Source organism: Galeopterus variegatus, unplaced genomic scaffold (genome assembly GCF_000696425.1).
Source record: "Galeopterus variegatus unplaced genomic scaffold, G_variegatus-3.0.2 Scaffold358, whole genome shotgun sequence".
NCBI classification, from domain to species: domain Eukaryota; kingdom Metazoa; phylum Chordata; class Mammalia; order Dermoptera; family Cynocephalidae; genus Galeopterus; species Galeopterus variegatus.
In genome coordinates this window covers 326,446-341,998 of record NW_007726469.1, presented here as the reverse complement: position 1 = coordinate 341,998, position 15,553 = coordinate 326,446, and the positions used below count along the sequence as shown (strand labels likewise).

General features: G+C 41.6%; 2 protein-coding genes across 4 annotated transcripts in view; one reads left to right on the top strand and one right to left on the bottom strand.

The window, feature by feature from the left end:
- Nucleotides 1-3,456, top strand: part of LOC103586650 (protein SMG7) — a 46,743-nt gene extending 43,287 nt beyond the window's left edge. The window contains exons 21-23 of the mRNA XM_008567948.1: nucleotides 1,541-1,711; nucleotides 1,829-1,974; nucleotides 2,836-3,456. Of these exons, the coding sequence (XP_008566170.1) occupies nucleotides 1,541-1,711; nucleotides 1,829-1,974; nucleotides 2,836-2,949 (431 nt within the window). The 3' untranslated portion in view covers nucleotides 2,950-3,456. The remainder of the gene's footprint in view (nucleotides 1-1,540; nucleotides 1,712-1,828; nucleotides 1,975-2,835) is intronic.
- A 3,477-nt stretch (nucleotides 3,457-6,933) lies between these two features.
- The window catches only part of NCF2 (neutrophil cytosolic factor 2), a 31,617-nt gene continuing 22,997 nt past the window's right edge, over nucleotides 6,934-15,553 (bottom strand). For all 3 annotated transcript variants that reach the window (XM_008567942.1, XM_008567941.1, XM_008567943.1), the window contains 5 exons: nucleotides 14,355-14,380; nucleotides 13,781-13,932; nucleotides 13,544-13,655; nucleotides 9,603-9,780; nucleotides 6,934-7,252 (listed from right to left, as the gene is read on the bottom strand). In XM_008567942.1, coding sequence (XP_008566164.1) covers nucleotides 7,140-7,252; nucleotides 9,603-9,780; nucleotides 13,544-13,655; nucleotides 13,781-13,932; nucleotides 14,355-14,380 — 581 coding nt within the window. In that variant the 3' untranslated portion in view covers nucleotides 6,934-7,139. The remainder of the gene's footprint in view (nucleotides 7,253-9,602; nucleotides 9,781-13,543; nucleotides 13,656-13,780; nucleotides 13,933-14,354; nucleotides 14,381-15,553) is intronic.

Here is a 15,553-nt window from a genome sequence, read left to right as displayed (position 1 = left end):
GGCCCAACATTGCTATTTCTTGACTAATCAATTTTAGACATTCTCTACAGACTTCCTAGTCCAGTAGTCAAGACTTTGGCTGTATTGTGCTGACTTCCCCATCCCTCTCCGTAACAAAATCACATCCTAACCAATAGTTTTTATAATGTTGTCATTAAGTATTTTTTATTGCAGAGCCATGTAAGGTACCAGAATTTTTTCTCAAACAAATTTTTTCTTAGAATTAATCATTATCTTTGTCACTTGTTTGATTTTGTATGCACCTATACTTAATGTTTTTCAGAGGCTTGGATCTTCCATACTCCTAACAGTACATTCGAGGCTTTTCCCCCCTCCTGAAGTCTTCTACTCTCCAGGCCTACTCTTAGCTATTTTGGGACTTTCCTGAGTTGGATCCCATTTCCTGAATCCCATGTTTTTGTCTTGGTTGACATCATCTGGTTGTTCCTTTAAAAGTGTGAAGAGGAGGTAAATATTTCTGAGTTCTTGCCCAACTACCTGTGTCTCCATTCTACTCTCCCATTTTATTACAGTTTGGCTGGCAAGACCGGATAACGAGGGAAACCTGCCACTTGTCCCTCAGATTTTTCCCATTTTTCCCTGTCCTTTGAACTTATGTTTGACTTGCTTTTTTCCTGGATGCTTTTGGGTTCTTCTCTCTTGCTCTGGTTCTGAAATTTCATGGTGATACGACTTACTGCGGTCTTTATACTTTAATCATTCTGACCCTTGGTCCATCCTTTCAATCTGCGGACTCATGTCATTTTGTTCTGGGAGGGTTTCTTGTATATTTCTGTGTTAATTTCTTCCCCTTCAATTTCTTGTTTTCTTCTGCAATTCATGCTATTTGGATGTTGGTCCATCTGGTTGGGTCCTTCAATTTTTTAATCTTTTCACTACTGTTTTCCATCTCTTTGATGATTTTCCCCTAATTTTTTTTTTTTTTTTTCCTTTTTTTTTTTTTTCCTTTTTTTTTTTTGTCTTTTTTACTGACTGGTACGGGATCGCAACCCTCGGTGTCGCACCCGCACCGCGCTCAGCCAGTGAGCGGGAACCGGTCACCACATGGGATCCGAACCCTCGGTGGGAGCGCCCCAGCGCTCCCAAGCGGCACACTCTCCAGTGCGCCACCGGGCCGGCCCAAAGGTGCACTTTTTAAAATAGAGATTTGTAATATCAATTTGTAAATAGAGTCTGATTTAATAGTAATTCTTAAGGTTAGGAAATTCTGTTTCTGATAGAGAAGACCACAAAATATTTATCTGAAACAGGCATGCCAAAAGAGTGCATCCAGTTGACAAAATTGTATACTATTTTGGTTTGCTTTTTTAAGGCAAATCATGTGCCTTAATGTGTACAATAAGGCAAATTAGTGCATCTGGCAGATTCTCTTTTGGAGCCCTTATTTTGCCTTTCTTCCAAAGCCCTATCATTATTTTTAGTAGAATTAAAGTGATCAGATCTACGGGAACTTTTAGTTCTTGCTGTGTTTGTGAAACATCTTATCTGTTTAACGTACTATGTTGCTATTATTTAATAGATCATTCAACACCAGCCAGCCAGTCTCCTCATTCTTCTAACCCAAGCAGCCTGCCTAGCTCTCCTCCAACACACAACCATAATTCTGTTCCATTCTCCAATTTTGGACCCATTGGGACTCCAGATAATAGGGATAGAAGGACTGCAGATCGGTGGAAAACTGATAAGCCAGGTGAGGTCTAGGTTTCGTTGCTTAGCAAAAGTGAAATAACTTACTCTATCCTTCTCTGGGGTTTGGCACTTGGCAGTGATAGAACATCTTCAATTCTTATCTGTTTTCATCCCTTAGCCATGGGTGGGTTTGGCATTGATTATCTGTCAGCAACATCATCCTCTGAGAGCAGTTGGCATCAGGCCAGCACTCCAAGTGGCACCTGGACAGGCCATGGCCCCTCCATGGAGGATTCTTCTGCTGTCCTCATGGAAAGCCTAAAGGTGAGTAACCACAAGACTCTTGCAGCAAAGATGTCTCCTTTTATTCACAAAAATAGCTACGCTTATTTCAAAGGCTCTTAGAACTGACTGATGCACAGCACATATGTAGCAAAGCCCTAGAGACATGGTTTGCTTTATAAGATTCTCGAATGGGATTTTTTTTTTCTTTTTTTTTGTGACCGGCAACGGATCGCAACCCTTAGTGTCACGCCCGTACCGGACCGGGACTGGCCACTGGATCGCAACCCTCGGTGTTGCTCCCGCCCCTCACTCAGCCAGTGAGCGGCCGGTCTGTATGTGGGATCCGAACCCTCGGCGGGAGCGCCACTGCGCTTCCCAAGCGGCGCACTATAGCAGTGCGCCACCAGGCCGGCCCGGATTTTTTTTTTTTTTTTCTAATTTGTGAATTTATTGGTGATAAAGCAGTATCTTTAGGGGGACAGAAACATAAAGGTTTTAGTTTCATTCCAAGATTAAGAAAATTCTGATTCAGCTTGGAATATTTGATTTAAGCCTTTTCTGACCAAGTGAAAGAAGAGCATATAATTTCAGAAATGTTTTGTTTGCCTAAAACCTTTATAATAAATACCCTTTATAAATAAGTACCACATGGAGCTGAGTTTTAGTGAAAAGACTTCATATAAAGCAAAATTTCACTTTCTTGTTTAAAATAATTATAAGGAGAACTAACTAGTCTTGAGAGTCTTATAATGACTTTTTCTAATAGTTGGATTTTTTTAAGGGGTAGGGTTGGGGTTCTTGGGACACACATGCCTCTATATTGGCTGGGATTGAAAAACAAATCCCTTTCAGACAACCAGGCATTTGACTTCTGCTGACAAGATCTGGGCTGTTTTTCAGTCTATCTGGTCCAGTTCCATGATGCATCCTGGACCTTCCGCTCTGGAGCAGCTGTTAATGCAGCAGAAGCAGAAACAGCAGCGGGGACAAGGCACCATGAACCCTCCACACTGAGGCCAAAGTGGCAACCCTGGAAATGAAGGCTCCATAAACCATGGCATGTTGGGTTTGCAGGACTGGCCTACACAGTCCCTGCAGGTGGCAGCCCTCTTTTCTGTTTCTTGCCGTCAAGAGGGTGTAAGTGTTCCACCGGCCCGCTGAGTGTGCACGAAATGTTCGCAGTGCAACAAAAAAAATCCATCAGGAACTCTCCATCCCCCCGGGGCTTTCTGGAGGGAGAGAGGAACTGCTGTTTGTCTCACTCAGTTTACCTGATATCACCGCCTCTCACCTTCTCCATTGTGCATGTCCCCAGCCACATGGGAAGTGAAAGCTGAGAAGGGAAGGCAGATGGGAGAAGCCAATGGAAACTTCTCAGTCCTTTTTTCCTCTTTGGGGAATAAAATAGGAATCCATTAATGATTGCTTTGCTGACTGAGAATGTAGTTGAAATTATTCCTGAACATCTTTTATTATTGTTATTACTCTCAGTAGTAAAATATCACACTGAATTCTTCCATACACAGGTGTACTTCTAGTCAGTGTGTAGCAAGGAAAGCCCTGTTCACTGTTCCTGTGAGAGGTTGGTGGTGACAGGATGGGGAACCGACCTCTTCAGCCAGTGGAAGTGTTCCATAAGGAGAGTGCAAGGCCTCTCAGTAGGTTCTGGCAGGCCCTCCTCGGCCTGGAGACTCCAGCAGGAAATGCCCTTCACTCTGTAGGTGCTCGAGCCCAGTCGAGGATGCAGTGTGAGTGGTGGTGCTGGGCTGGACTAACAGGTGACTGCAATAGGATTTCAAATTAATGTTTTGATTCCTGTACATTTTACAGTAGCATAGTAAGCAGTCTCACAGAAGGCAGGCTAGTCCATTCATGGCCTGACACTTTTTAATAGGTAGAAGCTTTCAGTGTGGTTATTTTTTGTTTGGTTGGTTTTTGTGCTCCCATCCTACTTACCACCTTCCTGCCCTTGTCTCCATCCCTTTTTACCCTATGCTGTATGCTAGTAATTGTTTTTTATTCCTAATGTGTACAACATCTCGCCAAGAAGCAACAGCATGGGTTCCAGCAGTTGGGCCCCAAAAGACAGTCTGAAGAGGAAGGAAGCAGCGGCATCTACATAGCCCACAGAGGGGCCAGGAACTGCAGTCTCCCAGCCTCCACTTTGAGAGTGAAATTCAAGGCAGTATGGACACATGCATGTCACGCGCAGAAGAAAACACAACGAAGTCCATTTTGGAGAAGGCGAAGGAAAGGAAAATAAACTTTTTATTTGATATTTATTAGGAGGAAAGAGGACTGAAAATGTTCTTGTGCAGAAACAGAAGGACAACATTTCTGTTGGTCATTTCCTGGAAAAGTGATATTTTAAGAAGAAATTATGGAAACAATCTAAATGTCCAATTGCTGTGCTAGTGGTAGGGTTTATTTTCTGGGAGGTCTCTTCTTTGTGTGTGAGTGTCTGTGTGTGCACACATGCCCATCTGCTCTCCCAGAGGGGAGCAGTTGTGTTTGTGAGTGTATGGAGTTAGTGTGGAACATAAGAGCTGCAAAACAGCTGCAGAGCAAAGCACATCCAGGAGCCCCAGTGGTCACTGGAGTCTGGGCAACCCCAGCAATTAAAAGGGGTGAGATAATGCTCGTTGCTCTTCAGAGAGAGTGGTTGGAGTTCCCCCCTTCCCTCCGCCATATGCTTACATTATTGCTCTTTTAGTTTGACATGGTGTTTGGGTTTGTTTTTTTGAAAGGTCTGAAAGGGTGAAGTCCCCACCCAATGGCAATATGAAACCCTTTGTGCTTCTCTCCAGCCTCTTCCATGTGTCCACCTTTCTTCTCCTCTCCCCTTCCTTCCAAGCCTGTTTCCCTACTACCTTTACCCAGTTTGTGTGTTTGAGCTCTGCATTCAGGCAGCTGCAACATTCTGGTGTTTGAAATGTCACTGAATCTTGCACCCTAGACAAGCTAACCAGGTTTACCATCTCACTCCCACTTCCCATCTACAGCCCCATTCTGCATGAGAATTTGGTGTTTGGAATGTTTTCTGACTCTTGGGGTGGGGTTCCTCGCCTTATCATCCTCACTGTGGAGTTATGAGGAAGGGGAGGAGATTCTTCATCAGAAACTGGTTTTGTGTAGTAAATTTTTTTTCTTTCTTTCTTTCTTTTTTTTTTTTTGTTCGTCTGTGCAAGACCTGCAGCTGCTGAAATCAGCTTTGCCTTTAATAAACCATGTTCTCTCCAACCAGATCTGTGTATAGATTGTTTCTTTCCTATCTTAAAAGATAAAGTATTGAAGAAAATCCAACTTAAAGGCAAGAATTTCAACTACTCACAAGTCACCCAGAGAAAAGCAAATATGGTCAGAATATGTTTCAGGGTTATTTTTGCTTTTATTAGCATTCCAGACCAATGCATTATTATGGAAAGGGATGAGTAAAATGAAACTGATTATCAAAACTCTTTTAACAAAGAAGTAATGGCTTTGTAACGGAATTAACAGCCTACCATTTTAATCCTGTTGTAGTTGGTAATGAGGCACTTCAGAGAGAGTTTAACCTTTAGACCTATAAAAGTCACTAAATCTGATTAGCAGCAACAGTAATTATAGTTTTTAGCTTAGGAGTTGATTTTCTTTACGTTTGTGTCCAAAGTTTCAACTTAACGGTAGCTTGCTAGGTTTTTTATAGTGTGCTGGAAGCCAGTGCTAACAGCTTACTCTAAGGTCTGTGTGTGTTCACACTGACCAGCTATTTTTTCATCTAGGTGTTGATTCAGTCTACACTTCCTTTTCACAAGCACCTACAGACTTGAAAAATTATTAGCAGAGCTTTACATATTTTACAGGAAGAAGGGAGGGAGAGGAATTAGCCAGGTTTAAAAATTCAGTATTTATGGAATCTTTCACCCAAGTTAACCCTGAGAAACTGGACCATTGGGTTAAATGATAAAAGTAAAACCATAGCATTATATCATGTACATTAGTGTAGTACATATTATAAAGTGTGATCTAATGGGATACTACTAACTAACTGGCTTCCTGAACAGAGCATTTTGTCATTACTTAAATGTTAGAGGCATATATTCAGTATTGAATTTTTAACAAATCTACACTTCCTTTTCACAAGCACCTACAGACTTGAAAAATTATTAGCAGAGCTTTACATATTTTACAGGAAGAAGGGAGGGAGGGGAATTAGCCAGGTTTAAAAATTCAGTATTTATGGAATCTTTCACCCAAGTTAACCCTGAGAAACTGGACCATTGGGTTAAATGATAAAAGTAAAACCATAGCATTATATCATGTACATTAGTGTAGTACATATTATAAAGTGTGATCTAATGGGATACTACTAACTAACTGGCTTCCTGAACAGAGCATTTTGTCATTACTTAAATGTTAGAGGCATATATTCAGTATTGAATTTTTAACAAATGTTCCTCTCTGAGAAGGTGTAAAGGTATGTAAATCCAGTATTTTAATTTTCTGTGGGATTGAATATTGTATTCCATGGGAACCTAACTCAGTCTAGGTTCTGTTTAAGCCATGAGACTTTTTAATGAAAAAAAGAAAACAAGTTAATTTTATATGTGTATCCCTTCTGAATTACCTGTTACTTCAAGCCTTAGAAGTATGTAATAGGGCCGAGCCCGTGGCGCACTCGGGAGAGTGCAGTGCTCCCGCCACGGGTTCGGATCCTATATAGGGGTGACCGGTGCGCTCACTGGCTGAGCGTGGTGCAGCTGGTCTCAAAAAGGACAAAAAAAAAGTATGTAATAGTAATGGTACAGGAACAGGAATGTTTTACACAGCCCTTGGGCCTGGACTCTGGGTGTCTTGTTTGTTTTGTTTTTGTAGATAAGTTTTTTTATTGCGGTATCACACAGATGAAGTGCACCAATCATAAGTGTACAACTCGGTGAATTTTCACAAAGTGAACACATCTGGGTAGCCAGCACTCAGAGCAAGAAACAGATTATCAGCACCCTCAGGCCCCTTCCATCCACTCCCCACCCCCAACCCTGTACCCCAGGAAATCTTCATCTTGAATTCTCACATCATTGTCTAGTAGGTTAAATTTTAACAGGGAAAAGTTAGGTTAGTTAACACCTTCAAACTAATGTCTCAGTACAGTGTACAGCAAAGGGGTGCTAAATCTTGCAAACAAATAATAGGGCTTCATTCGACTTTGTATGTTGTGAGACATCCTAGACTCTTCTAGGAGTGTTTTCCAAATCGATAGTTGCACATTCTTCAACAAAAGCTTTGGGGAAAATGCCAACCTTCCCTTTGCACTCCCCTTCCAACCATTCTTCATTCACTGATAAAAGGAAAAGTACACATCGATTTCTAAAACCAATATAGGAAAATTACCCCATGTGGGTTTTCCACACAGATCTTTTGTCAGTCATCCTCTCCCATCCCCAATTGTGACAACAGGGAAAAGACAGTATTAGACAATGATATGAGGTAAGCGAGTGAACTTAGGGTTTTGCCATCTTATTGATTTCTCTCTTAGACATGACAGTGGAGTAAAATGTAGAATGAATTATATTTTTCAAAAGGTTACCACATAGGAAAATAAGATGAAAGAAATTGAATAATGAATCTTTAGGATTTTTAAAGAAAGTTTTATCTGAGCTTTGTTGGGAATCTTCATTTTGACTACAGAAAGGATCATGCCATTGGTTAAATATGAGAGTTCAGTGAGGGCTGGCCAGTTAGCTCAGTTGGTTAGAGCAAGTGTTGTAACACCAGGGTCAAGAGTTCGGATCCCTGGACAGGCCAGCCACACACACAAAAAAAGTTCAGTGATTCATCAAAGAGTTGAGAAAGCTAGTGGTGGGTTAATACATGTTTGTAAAATATAAGGATTTTCATAGCTCCTATTTTGAGTTTTTAATAAAGTGCAGCTATTATACTAGAATGTATATATACTTAGACTTCATAACTTGTAGATATTATCCCTGTTTTACTAAGGAAAAGGAGATCCAGACATTAATTTGTTCAGAGCCATTCTGTCAGTAAATATCAGATAACTTGGGTATAACCTCCAAGGCCCACCTACCAGACCACACAACCAGTACAGAAGTTCATCTTTGGATATAAGACATCTAGGTCAGACATTAGAACACTGGTATTTGTATCCTGCCCCCAGAAATACTGTTTTAATTAGTGTAGTGTGGCTGGGTATAAATTTCTTTGAAAGTTCCCTCCGGTAATTCTAATCGTAAATCACTCCCTTGATTCCTCCTACTTACAGTGTGGGGTCGTGGACTGGAAACATTTGTTTGTCCTGGATCCCAGGAGCATATTAGAAATGCAAAATCCCAGACCTCACCCTAAACTTGAATCCATTTTAAGAAAATCCTCAGGTGATTCACATGCATGTTAAAGTTTGAGAAGCACATTGTAGATGAAACCATCTCATAATTGTTGAATGCAGTCAAATTTGTCCTCAGTCCCACCCCATATGAATGCTGAATTGTTTTCTATTGAAGTGTTATGATGAAGTTCCAAAGAATGTGGGTATTTCCTGAGTTTAAACCAACTTAGACTTTTGTACATACCATATTAAGAAGTATGCTTCCTTCTCTCTATATCTACCTCAAAGGATTTTTTGTTTGTTCTCTCATTTTTATCTCTTTCCTGCTCCCCCCCACAAACTCTGGACAATTTAGTTCGTTGGTTGATATTGATACGTAGAAAGTGGCACTGGGAGTTACTCAACCTAATTCTTCTCATTGAGTTTCCATTCTTGTCAGAAGATAGGCACTGCAGTACACTCTGCTTCTGTATTTCACTACTTTTATTTTGCTAATTGCCACACACTTGTTTACTCTCTACCCCATTAACTTTGAAATCTCCCATTCTCATTTCATCTGTTATATTTTCTGTTATCATTAATAGTTTTTCACTACTGTGCATTACTAATGCACAGCATTTCAGCCATGTGAACAAGGCTTTTTTTTACAAGTAGAGAAAATAACACTGTCAAACTATAAGTTAGAACAGTGCTTCTCAGTCAGTAGACCAGCATCACCTGGAAACTTGTCAGATATGTAAATTTGTGGGCCTCACCCCAGACCCGAATCAGAATCTCTAGGAGCTGGGCCCAGGAATTTGACTTAACAAATTCTCCAAGGGATGCTTAGGCATACTGAATTTTGAGAATCACTAAGCTAGAATTCTCCACTTTTTCAATTTTTAATGTGTTGATTCCTAACGGAAACAAGAAAGTCATCAGAGGGACACGGCATTTCTGAATAGCTGCCTTTAAGGCAAAATTTACCTTCCCTTCTCTTTGCAAAGTGCATCAATTCATAGAACTGTGATTTGCAGAAGGTAAGCATCCTATGGCTTGGTGCAAAGGCAAAATGATTCCAGCCAATTTGTTAACTCTGGGAATGAGAATCTGTAGTTTCCAAAACATAACCATCTTTAATAATCAGGATGTTATTTCAGGCTGCTTGTTACCTCCCTGCCTATTAGAGCAACAAACAGGGAAAGGCTGAGCCACTCAGTTTTGCTCCTTCCAGGTAAAAGCTAGGAAGGAGACGGAAACCACTGGCTAAAGTCTGGTTTGTCAGTTATTGAGGTTTTCTTTCTGCCCTTGACCTTGTTTTTGCTAACATGTAGCTTAGCTTCTATAATCTTGGAGTAGCACTTACCCTTTGATAGCACCAGAATTACATCCCCTTCCAGAAACTCCAGGTCCTCTGGTTGGGTAGCCTCATAACTGAAGAGTGCTACCACTTGGCTTCCTTCTTTAAGCTGAGGTTCTGCTGTCTGGTGATTAGCATCAGATTTTTCACTTTCCCTGGGTTCATCTGGGAAGCCTTGGTCACCCTGAAATAATAAAGGGTCTGTTAGTTTTCCTAATTTCTTGGCCAATGAACATTGAGCATCACTAAAGGAAACAGTAAGTGAAATGTCAAAGTGGCACCTGGGGTCATAAAGGCAAGTGTGTGATCAGTGCTTAGCACAGACCTAACATGTACTTTATGAATAGTGGATGGTTGGATAAATGAAACTGGAAGATCTGCAGAGCCATGTATAGTCTTAAAATATTTTACTGAAACCTTACAATAATCCTGAGAAAGGTAGAATAGGCATTATTATTTCTATCTTTTCAGATAGGGAAACAGGCTGAGTCACAAGTAAATGGCAGAACCCAACTTAAACCTGGATTTCTTAGCATTGAGTCCAACACCATTTCCCCAGCACCAACAATGTAGGGATCTTGTTAGAAATGAAGATTTTCAGCTCCATTCCAAATGTACAAAATCAAACTTCCTGGGGGTGGGGCCCAGCAATCTGTATTTTAAACCCTCTAGGTTATTCTTATACTTGCTAAAGTTTGAGAATCACTGAACAGTGTCGTACTGTCTAAGGCCATGAAAAAGGCTTCACTTTTATCTAACAAAACTTCTTACACATCTTAGACATTATGGTTCTAGACTTCTTACACTTCATGGTCATTTTTGCTCCACAAATGTTGAAGGAAACAGGATGCAGTTTCTAGGGATGTGAATCACAGGATTTAACAAATCAACTGTGGGAACACTGCTAGGCTAAAATGGTGCACTGAGTGTTAAAAGTTCTAGTTTCTTAATGCTGTTTGTTGAGCCTTGGTATATCCTCTTTATTGAAAAGCAGTACAATGAGGTGTCCAGCTGTGTGTCCCTGAGCAAGCAGTGTAACCTCTCAGGAACACTGCTAGGCTAAACTGGTGCACTGAGTGTTAAAGTTCTAGTTTCTTAATGCTGTTTGTTGAGCCTTGGTATATCCTCTTGATTGAAAAGCAGTACAATGAGGTGTCCAGCTGTGTGTCCCTGAGCAAGCAGTGTAACCTCTCTGAACTTCAGTTTCCTAATTTGAAGTTGAGACTAGAAGATTTAAATGAGATGTCATAGAAAAAAAATAGTTGGCAATTACTAAACCCTTATTCTGTGACAGTACTATTTTAAATATATTTAAATATTTACACTTGGTTAATGATAAGTGTTCCTGCATAGAACAGATGCTTAATAAATGTTAGTTCATTTTCCTTCCCCTAGTTAGTGAATGAGAACAACCTGACTTGCTGCCTGCAACGGTAATGGATAATGATAAAAAACATTCAACAATGGTCCCTGGGCCTAGATTGAGTTCCAAAAAGACTGTTGTAAGTCTGGGGAGGGTTAGCCACATACAGCCACTAAATAAATTGAAGCTCTTGTCAAAGGAAAAAAAAGTAATTTAAAGAAACAGCCTTTTAAGTGAAGTAGTTCAGATTCAGAACAGAACACTTTCTAGCCAGAATCCTTTCAAAAAGATGCTGAAAGGGTTACTCCAAAGACAGACCATTGGAAAACCTAGATTGACCTTCCAAACTTTAAAGGGACCTGTTACACTCACACTCATATCCCTGTGGTCCTGGGGCCTTCTTTCAGCCAGACACCAGGGAGTCTCAACCCCAGTGGCCGTACTTCCAGAAGGCATTTTTCTGAACTCTTTAGATACCTCAAATGCTTTACACCGTGCCCTCTTCCAGGCTCATCCTCTTCAATTCCTCTCCCACTCATTTTTTAACCAGCAATCATTTGTCTTTGATTTGAGTGAGAATCTACCAAAGAAACCCTCCCTCTAATTAAACAGAAGCCTCTGCCCAGCTGTGAGGATGAGGTTTGGAGGAGGGTACCTTGCCTCCTACCATGGGCCCTAGGTCTAGATGGGCTAGAATAGCTTCCTGGCATGGTCATTTCCACTGTCTCAAAATCCACTTGTAGATTAAAAATAGTAGCTCTCCAAAAGATTCATGTATGAACTATTTCATATTGTACCTAATATAACTGCACATGCCACTGCCTATAAATGCTAAGGCAGAAAAACATAACTGGGTAGAGGGAGAACTGAAACTGTTATAGGAACCCCAGTTAAAAGCTTTGGTCAGTGGAGACTGCGATCTCATGAACACTATGCAGGGCTCTCCCCAGCCTCAGGACTATGGATGGGAGCTGATCACTCAGAGGAAGCTTGCTGGCCAGCTTAGCTACTTAGGCACCCTCTCATGTGCTTCCATAACACAGTCTGCTGTTTGTGAGTCTCCAGCAGCAGGTTACTCAGCATGATGCTTCATCATCTGTTTGCTCATGTCTTCCCCTTAAGAAGGGCCTGTGTCTTACCAGTTTTTATGTCTCTACAGAGCAGTAGGTGCTCAGCAAATGTTTGTTGGAGAATCAATGCCACTAGACAAACACTGAAAACAACCTGAATGTCCCCCAACAAGTGAATGGATAAACAAGTTGTGGTATCCATACAATGGAATACTGTTTAGCAATAAAAAGTAATGGACTACTGGAACACAAAAGACTGTATATACTGTACAATTGCTTATATGAAATTACATAAAAGGCAGAAGTACAGATAGTCCTTGACTTACAATCGTTAGATTTAACCTTTTTTTTTTCTTTACAGCGAATATATTGTGGTATTAAATGCATTTTTGACATGATATTTTTTTACTTATGATGGGTTTATTGGGATGTAACCCCGTTGTAAGTCAAGGAGCATGTGTATGTTGACAGAAAGCAGATGGGTGGTTTTCAGGGGCCTGGTATTAAATGCATTTTTGACATGATATTTTTTTACTTATGATGGGTTTATTGGGATGTAACTCCGTTGTAAGTCAAGGAGCATGTGTATGTTGACAGAAAGCAGATGGGTGGTTTTCAGGGGCCCGAGTTGGGGGAGAGAATTAATAACGTAAACGACAAAAGAAATGGCAACTTTCCCTCTGGAGACTAAGGGAAAATGTCCGCGAGTGTTATCTTGTAGCTACTCCCTGTAGACTCTTTACTCCTGACTCTCATTAGTCTCACTTGAAAGTCAGCTAATTCTTTTCTAGACCTCAGGGCTAAAAGATAACCTGCCCTTGTACTGTCAGTACAGCAGCATGGTTCTGAACATAGGCAGGCTCTGGAGTCAGACTGCTTGCCGGGCTCCACTATTGACCAGCTGTGTAATCTTGGTCAGGTTGCTTGGCCTCTTTTTGCCTTGTTTTCTAAATTATAAAGCAGGATAATAATACCTACCTCACAGAGCTGTGGGGATTATAAGAATTAATACACAGAATGCACTTAGAACAGTATCTGGCACATTGGAAGTTCTCAGTAGATGCTTGCTATTAGTGTGAGGTTGTTAGCTGAATCATCTCTTTGTGAAATAAATGCTCACTCTTTTCTTTCACCCTCAAGCATTCTTCGCCATGAAAACTTAAGAAGGTGTAGAATGGCTGTAAGCTCAGCCTCAAGCTATGACCTTATTCCAACGTTGCTTGACAGTGATAGGCATAATGCTTGACACAATTAAGTATGGTAGCCATGGAAGGGGCTCAGGCTTTCCGTGGGCTCCTGGGCCTGTTCGTGTCTTGTGGCAACCCTCTCCTGGCTGCTCCTGGGGTGAGGATGCAGATAAGAGGGAGCAGAACTGGGACTCGTTGCCCCCTGTATCCTCAACACCAAGCATAGGGCCTGGCACAGAGAAGGTGCTTCGTAAATGTTGAATTGCTGCTAAGGAAGTGGCGCGGTGGGAACATGACCTTGAGTGTCACTGGGCTCACTGCACTCACCACAGTGTTCTCACACCACAGAGTCAGGCAGTAGTTTTTCACTTGGCCCCAGGCATCCTTCATGCTATCTTCTGAAAGGGGCACCAGCTCATTGCTGTCCTGAAGCCGATAGCTGGGTAAGGATGAGTAGGAACCAAGTCAGTGAACATCAGCACAAAAATCATCCTCCTCTTCTGTCCTCCAGGCCAGCGCAAGGTCCCCAGCTATACCCCTAACTGCTGCCTGCGTGGAGCTCACCTCAGCTTAGTGTGTTCCAGCAGAAGCTCCAGTTTCTTAGACACCATGTCCCGGACCTGGCTGTAGGGGAGCCCGGGCTCAGTCTCCATGACCACCGTGTACTTGTAGTGCACCTTGAGTGTGTAGGGCATGGGGACCCTGAGCTTTACTTCCTGAGGGAGGAGGAAACAAAGGGAACTTCTGAGTGTGTGAGGCTTTCTCTCAGTAACATCTTGGATCACCATAGCTTTAATCAGCACAGGGAATAGTACCCCATGCAGCAGGGAGAGACCAATAAGTAACTGGTTTCATAGTGCCCTCGAAAGCCTTCAGAGGTCCCCTAGCTCAACTCTTCCTTGGACAGGAATTCCTACTGAGCGAGCTCTGGCCCACCAGCTATAGGCTTGTAGGAAATGTGTGCATGGGGGTGAAGCAGGTTGTTGAGGGATCCCTAGCCCATAGACTGTGTGTAAGGTGACAACTGGCTTGACCCTTCCATTAGGGCTCCCTGTAATCCAAAGAGACATGCCCGCAGTGGACGGCCCAAGCTCTTCCATCTTCTACCACTTGAAACAGTACGAAGAAAAAATGTTACCTTGGGCTCTTCTTTTTGTTTCTGACCTAAATGGAAAAGGTAGGGAGTAAAACAAAAGGTAGTGAATGAACACTCTTGGCCAGTCCCTGGCCATACACAGAATGAAACCCCTTAGAACAGGGCACCCAGCTTCTTACCCTTTAATCTCTGGAGTGGTTATTAACCTTAGTAAACTATGGAGAAAATCTCACTCTGGGGAAATGTGAAGGTCATGAACACACATGAACCCAGAACCTATAAATAATCATCAAAGGACCAGCACATCCTCACCAATCCTTGGGATTAGCAGGATCCCAAAGGTCATTTAAACCAGTGGGATGCAAAGCAGTGAAAAGCAGGAGTGTGAGATGAGGCAGGGGCACAAGAAGAAATATTAGAATCGCTTATTTTTACCTTGTCCTTTATTTGTGTGGATGTTTTCTAATGTGCATGATATAGTAGCATAGTAGCATGCATATATAAAGGAAATGTGCATAAAGATAACTACTGTGGGGGCTGCATCATCAAAAATAACCACTGATCTCAAACCCAGATAATCATTAGAATAACTTGGGAGGTTTCTTCTAAAAATACAAGTTCCCAAGCCCAATTTGAGTCCTAAAAAATCAGAACCAAAGGCCAAGGGATCTGTATTCTTAAAATCTTCCTAGGTTTATATGTGACCCTTAATGAGTCCTTAGACAAAAAAGATAAAAAAGCTACCAAAGACGTGTGTGTGTGGGGGGGCGGTGCCAGTTGGAGAAGTTTGAATATGGAATATACATTATAGAATGGTAGTATATCAACATTAAATGTTCTAGATAAACAACGATTGTATTGTGGTTATGCAGGAGCTCTGTACTGAAGGGTAGGGTGAAGTGTCATGAGTCTGTAATTTACTCAAGTGAGTCGGGGGGGAAAAATTATGTATCAAGTGAGGAGCGAGACAAGTAATGGTGCAAAAAGTTAACAGTTGGTGAGTCAGGGGAAAGGCATTCTGGTGTTTATTGTTCTCTATTCAACTTTTCTGTAGGTTTGAAATTTTTTAAAATAAATATGGGGAAGGGGCATCAGTGATTCTGATATCAGGTGGGCGTGGCAATCATTGATCTAGAGTCTGGACAGCCCACCTATTCAATGCATCTCTACCAAGCCCTTATCCAGAATCTGCTTAAATTACACTAGTGACAAAAAGCCCATGATAATGCTTCCCAAGACAG